Source organism: Limulus polyphemus, unplaced genomic scaffold, assembly GCF_000517525.1.
Source record: "Limulus polyphemus unplaced genomic scaffold, Limulus_polyphemus-2.1.2 Scaffold3, whole genome shotgun sequence".
Classification (NCBI taxonomy): domain Eukaryota; kingdom Metazoa; phylum Arthropoda; class Merostomata; order Xiphosura; family Limulidae; genus Limulus; species Limulus polyphemus.
In genome coordinates, this window is record NW_013665613.1 from 1,262,921 (window position 1) to 1,273,693 (window position 10,773).

General features: G+C 32.8%; 1 protein-coding gene across 1 annotated transcript in view; it reads left to right on the forward strand.

The window, feature by feature from the left end:
• LOC106469035 (adenylate cyclase type 1-like) overlaps positions 1-10,767 on the forward strand; it is a 179,939-nt gene extending 169,172 nt beyond the window's left edge. Inside the window, exons 17-21 of the mRNA XM_022398095.1 lie at positions 801-947; positions 1,548-1,646; positions 2,460-2,580; positions 7,743-7,867; positions 8,230-10,767. Of these exons, the coding sequence (XP_022253803.1) occupies positions 801-947; positions 1,548-1,646; positions 2,460-2,580; positions 7,743-7,867; positions 8,230-10,263 (2,526 nt within the window). The 3' untranslated portion in view covers positions 10,264-10,767. The remainder of the gene's footprint in view (positions 1-800; positions 948-1,547; positions 1,647-2,459; positions 2,581-7,742; positions 7,868-8,229) is intronic.
• The last annotated feature ends 6 nt before the right edge of the window (positions 10,768-10,773 follow it).

The window sequence follows — 10,773 nt, forward strand, 5'->3', positions numbered from 1 at the left end:
TTCCGTGATATATCCATTCAACCATCGCAGACCTGAAATTGGATATTGAAACAAGCATTCGTGCTATTCAAGACGAATACATACTGGCCAAGTCAGGGGACGCAGCACCTGTAAATTACTGAGCGATCAGACTGTTGAAACAAGCGCTGGGAAGCCGCTGCTCTCATACACTATATGAATAATGAAAAGAAAACTTACGAAAGATCATTTTGTAATGGAAACTACTCTCCAGTGTTATTGCCAAAATGCGCGGTCGTCAGATAGAGTACGAACAGACGTGGTGACATGAGTTGTAACGATGTGATGAAGCTCCAAGATCGTTTTTATATACATACTCAATCTCTGCAGTGGGATTCTTCGCTTTACACAAGGATTTTCCTCTGTTTATCAATCCTGGGAAAAATACTGTGATATTAGAACATACAATTTTGTGTATCTTATATATAAATTAACGTATAAATTAACATTTGTAGGGAATTTACCACCAGTTTACCATATGTTTACATAGAAATCTTTCTTTGTGTGATATCACAAAATAGTTTTTAATTTAAGTTTTGATCATAATTACTAATAATTTTAGTTTATCTTACTTAATCTTTCATTTATTTTTTATTAAAACCTGTTTTGTTTTTAGAAATTATATTCTTTTTTTTCAGTAATATTTCACCTGCAAATATTTGCAAATATTCTTTTGTTTAATACTTTTAACTATGTTTATAAAGCAATTTTATCTTGAATTTTTGTAATAATATTTCTTTTGAAATGTTGTAACTTTTAATAATGAAAATATATTTGGCTAGGAGCTTTATCACCAGTCTTATGCCAAAGTTGGTGTCATGTTTGCTTCCATTCCCAACTATCACGAGTTTTATATGGAACTCAATACCAATAATCAAGGTGTGGAGTGCCTGAGACTTCTGAATGAAATTATTGTCGACTTTGACGAGGTAAGTGGAATATAAGGGTTTCTAAATTTTTAAGGTAATATTTTAGGAGTATCATATAATCCAGAAAGGAGAGTGGCAAAAGTTTTAAGTATATGAGTAAGAAATGAGTATGAAGCTACATTTGGATAATAAAGTGACTTTTGAAATACGCTTTTAAAAAGTAAGCTTATATAGCCCCCCAGTGGCACAGCGGTATGTCTGTGGACTTATGACGCTAGAATCCAGGTTTCAATACCCGTGGTGGGCAGAGCACAGATAGCCCATTGTGTAGCTTTGTGCTTAATTACAAACAAACAAGAAGCTTATATATTGTCATGTATATTCCATAACAAAAGTTTAATTGCTCATTTTACTTTTAGTGAAATTGTTTGGAAATAGTTTTTCCTTTTTCTGTATTTTTTTTTCAGAAATCGACTACAAAACTTAAAAGCACAAAAGAATGACGTGTTTTCGCTCTTTTTTCATATTATTATTATTAAGCAGTAACTCTTCTTTTTCAGCGACTGTGTGATATAATGATTATATGATATAAATACCAAACTTATAAACTACACTTATAAAAGTTGAAATAATTATCGTTTAACTAACACTTATTTTCAGCTCTTAGATGACGAAAGATTCAGAACTATTGACAAGATTAAGACAATAGGAAGCACTTACATGGCTACGATTGGCCTAATCCCGGATTGTCGTATTCCTGTAAGTTAAGATTCTGAAATTAAATTTTTAAAGAAAAAAACTGCAAAAAAAGATCCATTCTGATACTGCAAATTAACTGCTATTTGTATATTTGCATTATATTGTCTAGAATGTCCTGTAACACTAAATGTATTACGATATAAAATAATATTATTATTTTACTGTTATATATATTATTATTACTATGTAACGATTGGTTCAGTTATGAGAATTGGTATGGTATTGTGATAACGATGGCATTTTAGATAATATATTTTAAGTGAAATTTAGAAACATATTTTATAAAAGTATATTCTAGTTAGACAAAAATGTCTATATTTTATTTGCGATGTTTCACAGCATCTATATCAATATAATAATACTGTCTGTTGTCTGTCCATGTAACTACTTCGTAGAGTTTAAATGGATCTTCACCAAAGTTGGTATGGAGGTTCATTAGATCAATGCGGGGGGTACATGCAAAATTTCAGTTTTGCATTTTGCGTTTAGCGGTTTTTCTAGGCGTATTTGCGTTTTTTACTACTACTTCGCCCCCTGTTGATGGACCTTCACCAAATTTGGCATGCAGATTTGTTGGGTTCATGGGGTGATACACGCAAATTTTCAGTTTTGCATTTTGAGGTTTTTATGGGCGTTTTTTGCATTTTTTATAATTACATATAAGGGAAGCAACTTTTAATGTCCTAAGATAACCTTTCATTAATCATGAGTTTACATAACTTCCGTCCAGGGGATGGATATTCCAGCTAGTTACTAAATAAAATTCTATTTTTACTGAATATGATCTAATACAGAACCATATTTTTCTCTCAGGAGGACAACAATGTTGAGGCGGCCAAACATATCAGTAATTTGGTGGAGTTAGTGTTTGCCATGAGAGACAAACTTGCCGATATAAATGAGAATTCTTACAATAACTTTATGTTGCGAGTAGGTAAGTATCGTTTGATTACGCTTTGATTAGAACATGTGTATTACTTCATTCAGACTTTGTAGTGCATACTGAAGGTACTTGCACATTTTGATAATAAAGTTAGAAGCCCTGAAAAAGCCGCAAAGGCGAAACGTCAGTTAAAGTAAAAGTTATCTTATAATTATATGGAGTATAAATCTCGTTTTTTTATAACGGCATTACTTCATTATTTGTTATTATATTAAACAAGCAAATATTTCTATAAAACAGGATATGGAAAAAGTATTTCAGCAGTTAAATCCCTTTTTAGATTTTTTTCAAAGTAATGCTTTCATAATTAACACTTAAAAAGCACAATTTTGCAAATACCAAAGATAAAGCATTTCCTTCTCTATAATAAAATTGCAAAATATACGTGAACTTAAACAACATACAAAAGTAGTGCGAATGATATAGCGTTACACTTTAGTATGTCTTTTATCATGAAAGATCCTACGCTCCTGAACTTATAAAAATATTATACGTTCATTCGTGAGTATATATATATATATAATTAGGAGCTTTATGAGTCACATTTTTTACAAGTCTGGCATAAAACTCTTCTAAGCTGAGAGACTTATAATAAAATAACATTAGGTGTTAAGTCTATACAGAAATTATATCCGTAGATCAAATTGTATTCTTTTGTTAAAATTAAAAGTTTCTAGTATAAGTGACATGATTTATTTCATAAGAACAGTTTAATTACTTGTCTTACTGTTAAGGAACACTGAAGAAATAGTTGTCGTTTGCTCTGTAACATGTTTTCAAAAACCAAGTACTAGTAAACTTAAAATCGCAAATTTCTTTATATATTACTTTTATTTTTACAAAGGAATGGGGTAGTTTTTGCCTACTTTTTTCATATTAATATTAGGCAGTACCTTCCCCCTTGCAGTGAGCGTGTGTTATAATACAGAGTGTTTATAAAGTCTCTATCTATTTCAGAGAAATAACGGGTAATTGTGTTAAATTCAATTATAAAACGATAAAAAGCACACATTTATTGAATATTTAAGAATAAGTTTCTACATGTGCGCCATCAGTATCTCTACAGAGCTCAAATATTTCTGCAGCATTTCTGAACACATCCTGGAGCATTTCAGGGGTTATTTTGTTAACAGCCGTTATAATGCGTGTACGTAAGTCCTGCAGATTTTTAACCTTCGTTTGATAGACGTCTGATTTGATAAAGCCCCATGCAAAGAAATCCAAGTGTGTTAGATCTGGCGATCGAGCCGCCCAGGGCCTGTTGCTTCCACGTCCGATCCACCGATCTGGAAATCGTTCATTCAGGTACTCCCGAACAATGTTTGCGTAGAGACAAGATGCACCATCTTGCTGAAAGACGACGGTGTTCAATATCCCATTCCCAACCAACTGGGGGTTCTAGGAACTGCTGCAACATATTCAGATAAATAGCCCCTGTAACTGTAGCTTCAGCAAAGAAAAAGGATCCATAAATCTTAGATTTAGTCAAACACAACCAACCATTAACTTCAGGAGTATCTCTTTTCCATTGATAGAAGAAATCAATCGGTCTTTCATTAGCCCATATGCGACAGTTATGGCGATTAACCTTTCCACACGTATGGAAAGTTGCTTCATCACTAAAATCACATTAAATTTTCATTCTGAATGCGTTCAACGAGATCGGCACACATTGCAATTCGCAGTGGATAGTCCTCTTCATGCAAATCATGTAAAACTTGAAGGTGATAACTTTTCTTATGCAAATGTGATGTCAAAATTTTTTAGACCGTTGAATTGGTTAGCCTGAGTCTTGGTGATGCGACACGAATTGACATGCGTGTTTCTTCCGTGATAGCCTTTCGTACTGCATTTACAGCGTGCTCTGAGACACGTGGACTTCCAGATCTTGGTCCATCATTAACAGATCCCGTTCTTTTGAATTTATTCAACAGTTCGCGTATTGTCTTATCTGTAGGACCTGGCTTATGAAATTTTCTTTCAAACTTCTCTCTGATTTCTTTGCATTTCTTTCCTTGAATACGCAATGTTACCGCCATCACATGTTCTTGCACATTCATCTTCATAGGGTTCTGCAATACCAATCAATAAAACTCGTTATTTCACTGAAATAGATAGGGACTTTATAAACACGCTGTACGAAAACTCCACCCAGGTATTGTAGCATAAGGTTTTAGAATGTATATGAGCATAAAGGTTGTGCATTTAGAATATCTCGATTATAAAAATCAAATAACAGATCTAGTCATTATTATGTGTTTTCCACGGTCGAATTCAACCAAGAGATACTACGAATGTAAAGGAAAACAAAATAGATTGTAAGTTTTATACAACAGGTGATATACAAAAAACAAAAAATAACAAACGAATAATACACATATAATTACGAGTTTCATAGTTCCTTGCTGAATAGTAATACATATTTTTTCAACATTTAAAACCTACAAGGGTTGGACAAAATAAGAGAAACATTAATTTCTACATTTTACTTGTTAATATAAAAGTGTGCATCTGACAATATATTTTGTTTTGTTTTTTTACCTTTCGTCGATCAGAGTTTCTTCTAACTGTTGAAATGACTGTCAGTAGAAATCTGCCTTGAAACTTGGTTTCAAGACCTGACCATAGATGTTCGATAACATTCTCATGTAGTTACTGTAGTGGCCGGGTCAGGTGTCAAAATTTCTTCTCGTTCTTTAAACAAATATTTAACAAATTCGGCAATACGAATTGATACATTGTCTTCATGAAGTATGTAGCAAGGTTTAAGTATAATTTGCTCTTACTTTACCTTTCAGTGAGATCACAGACTCTAAACTGTTCTAAACAAAAGCTGCCTATATCATAACAGACTCTACGATGCTTAACTGATAGCACAAGATATTCAGTACTGTAGTCTTCTTTGGTTTTCACCATATATTTACATACCAATTTTATGGATAAAATGTAAAATAAGAGTCACCTGATCAAACCACATTCTTCCACTGATTTTCAGTCCTATTTAAGTTCCTGATGCCAATTTACTCGTGCCTTTGCATTTTTGGTATCATTAGAGGTTTTTGAATGGCAAATTTGCCATGATACCCTATCCTGTGCAATTATTTTTGAGTTTTTCTGACATAAATTGGTTGCTTTAGGTTAACCTTAATTTGTGCTCACTGTACTCTTTTGTTTGCGTTTCACTATTCGTGTTAATGCTTGTCTGTCGCGATCTGTCATCTTAGTTTTTCTACCACTATTATATTTGTCTGATATGTTTGTTTATTTTTTCCATATCCATGCTGATATCACATAACACCGTTCCTTGTAATACATTCATTATTCAAGGTACTTGTTTCACTGAGAATACAACTAAACGTTCACTTACAATCATGGGCCTCTTTGTAAATCTAGAATATCTGTTTAGCTTAAAGTTTATAAAGCATTTCTCTGAAAAACAATAATATACTATTTCTATACAGACAGATTCATTCATATATTGTTTGAAAAGCTTAATGCGAAATTAAATTGCCGTATGCCTACATTTTCATCTCTCAAAGATACCACAACTTGGAGGTAAAAGGGTGAGGTGGCTCCATATTTATATCCACCCTAGAACATATGGATTGAGGATCACTAACATTTTAAATAATAAAGCTAATAAGAAATACGTATAATATTTATGGTAATGTTTTATCGTTCATTTATGTTTGGTGAATATTTTGAAATTTTATCTTAATATCTAATGAGGGGGATGTTGCTAAAAATATTTTTGCTGTTAAGTTAATTTTGTGCTCTTCTTTTTCCTACTTCGATGTTGTCCTTATCTTTCTTACTTATAAAAATGCCCGTTCTAAATTTCACATTATATATAGGATGAAGCACAGCATCTTCCTGATCATATATTCAAATATGCAAAAAGCTTAAAAGGTAGGCCTCTGAATGAAAGTAACACATTTTATCTGCTAAGAGTATTCGTTTAGATAATTATATTCCTACTCGAGATGAAATAAAATCTATGATCCCCATTAATTCGAACTTGTATGCTCCTGGTTTGAACCAACATAATTTCTTTCGAGAGCAATAGCTAATCTGTTGACTTAGCATTGTTTTAACTTGAATTATAGATGCCAAGAGTTAAGCATGTTATCTTTTCCACAACAACAGTTTAACATGAAATCAGAAAATAAGATAAGGCATAGTTCTTATGAATCGAACTTCATCTTCATCTAAAACTATATATGAAATTAGACGACTAAATGTATGTCTACATCAGATCTCATTGCACTTTCATGACTGAATACATCATAGCACATACCGAAAGATATACTGTCGTATCAGGTTTAATGTTTTCTTATCTGCGAGAAAGATGGCAATGAATAAATTGATGCTTTGCATATCACCAGTTCCTTACTACACAGCATAATTAAAATTGGGTAAAGGAATTTCAACAAAATGACAAATTTTGCTAGTTTTGTCATGTATACAAGTATAGTGTTTTTCACTAACAACAGTTACAAAAAAATGTTTTACCTTCTAATAACTTTGTTTCCCTTTTACTCTCTAATATTATTGCCAGATTGACTTGTTAGTCACATGACAAGCTTATTGGTCACTGCTAAATTGACTTGTTAGTCATGTGATATATTTAAAGGTCATTGATGGAATGACTTGAAAAATCTTACAAATTCAATAATAAGTGGTAGAAAAAATCCATGGCAGATAACCTATTAGACAAAAATACAGCAAGGAGAAATAACTACCTCACAGTAATACTTTACCTGGCAGCCCCAAGATAGCCAGAAACCTGGAGCATGTGTTCTGATACTTGCAGTCTTGTAAGGAGAAATAACTGCTCCACGGTAATACTTTACCTGGCAGCCCCAAGGTGGTTAAAAACCCAGAGCACGTGTTCTGATACTTGCAGTCTTGTAAGGAGAAATAACTACTCCACGGTAATACTTTACCTCTAAGGAGACGTTTTATATTACGAATCTCCATTTGGTTAATAAAATCAGAAACATACATAAAATAGCTTATACAACGAATTAAAAGATGCTTGTAATCTCAGCCTCGCACATTTTTAACATAATCCCAAGAATCCTGTAATGTGTATAACGTAAATGTATTTTATTAGTCATCTAGTTTTATTGATTTTAATTTCCTCTGCCCAGGTATCAATGTAGGTCCTGTAGTAGCTGGGGTTATTGGTGCCAGGAAGCCGCAATATGATATATGGGGCAATACCGTCAACGTTGCAAGTAGAATGGATAGCACCGGGCTGCCAAACCACACACAGGTATTAATCAGGTGAAATTTAAATAATGAAAAAATAAATAACGCATTTTTTAATGGTTTAACTGATTTTGAAATGAATGCTTGTAATTAGAGAACATAAATTATAACGATAAATATAATGTCATTTAGTATGAAAACTCAAATTTTTGAAGAGAAGAATGTTGTAAAATATTATGGATATAAATAATGTTTTAAAATTATTCGCAAAGAACGATAAAAATATCATATCATATTTAGAAATCTTTACATGATTATAATTTCTGATGGTGAAATATTATAACATGATCACAGTAAAAAAAAAGGGATACTTAGATTAAAAAAAAAAAGGTGTCATTTGGGTTTTTCTCTTTTTTGCTACACCAGGTAACTGAGGATATATATCTTCTACTGAAAGACTATCCGTACTTGTTCCAATGCAGAGGCCGTGTAAAAGTGAAAGGAAAAGGAGATATGACCACTTACTTTTTAGTTGGCAGAAAATCGCCAGAAGAGAAAACGTCTCTGCGCAATTCCACAGAGTATCCAGACCAGCCAAAACCTTCCAGCGGTGGAGAACATCAGAATGAAGATTCTTCATCCTTACATATGTTTTCTCAGGACAGTAGGCAGAGCAGTGGTTGGGAAGATATATCAAATGATAGTGCAAACAATACTCCTAAAACTAGGAAAGTGCAATTAAATAATGATCTAAAATCAGTTGATCTTGAAGTCTCCCAGAGTCCATCAAGTTCTCCTTTACGAAATGTTTGTTTTAAAAAACTTAATTTAACACAATATACATTTAAATTTCCATCCTATAAGTTATCGCTAGCTGATTCAATTCTTTCATCAGTGGGTTTTTCTTTACTAGAATCCGCATCATTAACTTGTAATAGTTGTTCGACCAATAACCAGATTTCTCCACGTTTGGAAGTCTTCCCCAAAAGCTATTTCAGGCAACTTTCTTTCTATAACAAAAAGAAATCAGTTTCTCAGTACAGAAGTTTTCTCTATACGGATTATTTCGCAGTTGACACATTCTCGATGACATTTACAGATTTCAAGTCAAAAACTCAGAAACTACGCGGATCTCAAATTACGCCATTCTTCACTTTTCAGAAACTTATTATCAAGGACCTTTCTTCAGCTTTAAATGACAGGTTGAACATTACCAAACTACAGAACTCAGCTAAATGCATGGAAATCTCAAACGAGCAATCCATAAATACTGCCTATAGCCAGCTTTCATTTCTAGATATCTATCAATTTTCTTCTCGCAGAACACTTCCAACTGTTTCTTGCATCAGAATTGCTAGTGCCACTTCATTTAAGATACACAAGATTGAATTTATATCATCAAACCAAGCCTCTTCAGTTGCCAATAAGATGTCTCTGGAACAAGAAACCTCTAAAAAATCTGCATATATCTCATGTGACATATATGTTGATGTGTCTCTTGTGACGACTGCTTTTGTAGATTCTGTGGAAATATTTCGTCAATACTTTAATCATGAGATTCCTTGCAGAAATGTTAAACACGATAACAACTGCTTAATACCACTCAACATAAGCTCCGAACAATCTTTAATCTCACTCTGGAAAAAACAACAAAATTCATGTCCAAGTATAACAAAAAAACAAGTGATTACAAAAAAATCTGACAAACTTTCAACAGAACAATATTCTTTAAATAAGAACAACTCCAAAAATTTTAACTCAAATAAACAATCAAATGTGACGGAAGAGAACACGAAAAGGGTTCTCTTTCTTCCCTGTAAGACAACCCTCTCAAAAATAAATGGAGAGAACATCAACTACAAACTGTCTTACCAAGTACACAGTAGTAAAAAACCTCAGTTAACACAAGAAAATCTTAACAATTCCCTTTACGCAGTAAGGCTGACAATTTTCTGTGATGCATACAACATTATTGTAATACAGTTAGGCTTATGCGATAAACGTATTATCCGCATGTTTGGTTTACATGTTAAAACTTCACAAAATCCTGAAAGCAGAAACTTTTTAGTTTCAAGCAGCTCCTCAGACAGATCTCACAAACCCGTGCGAGCGTATATAGAAGACTTTCAAACACCAAATAACGTCTCACATAAGAAAAAATATATAAAAAGTTTGTTTTATAAAGCAAGCACTAAACTTAAAATCCTTGATTCTATCAGTGGAAATGACAAAGGCAAAAACTGTGAGAATAGTGACATTCTGGAAACAAATCATATTAATGAAGGCAACAACTTTAAATATTACGTTCTGTATTTAGAAATGCTTTGTCATGGAAAGAAATACAGACTTGTCTGCTCTGATTACTTTTTAAGTGGTATCAACTCGCTTGTCAGCTGTCGCAATAGCACTTGTCCCTTTTCTGAACCCAGTGGTATCAAGCTAATGTATTTTGTTCATTAGCTGAGCAAAAGTTTCGTAAACAACCCCTTGTTGTTTGACAGAGATATGTTAAAAAAACACTTAAACATCATTGAAATCCTCTAGCACAAAGGCTAATTACGGCATCAACATTGAAATTTTGGAAAGCTTATGATTTATTACTAAAAAACTATTGTCTTACAGTTAAGGAACGATCGATTTTTTTTTGATTTTTTTTGTGTTATTATTAATATTTTTCTCGACATCCATTTTAACTTTTGATATCGTACTTGTAAGGAAACATTTTTTGTATGATCACTAAATACGAGGATGCAATGGAGTTATCGATCTACAGATGGACTAAAGTAAACTGTGAATGAGGATGTGTCGAACTGTGACTGTACTGAGGAATTTAATGAGAAATATATACTTTTAACCTAAAGCTGGGTAATTATAGGAACAGATCACTCTACATGTGCATGCACATTATTTGTTTGAAACATTATCTTGCATCAGATGTAATACACATTATATTATCCCTATCCCACCAAT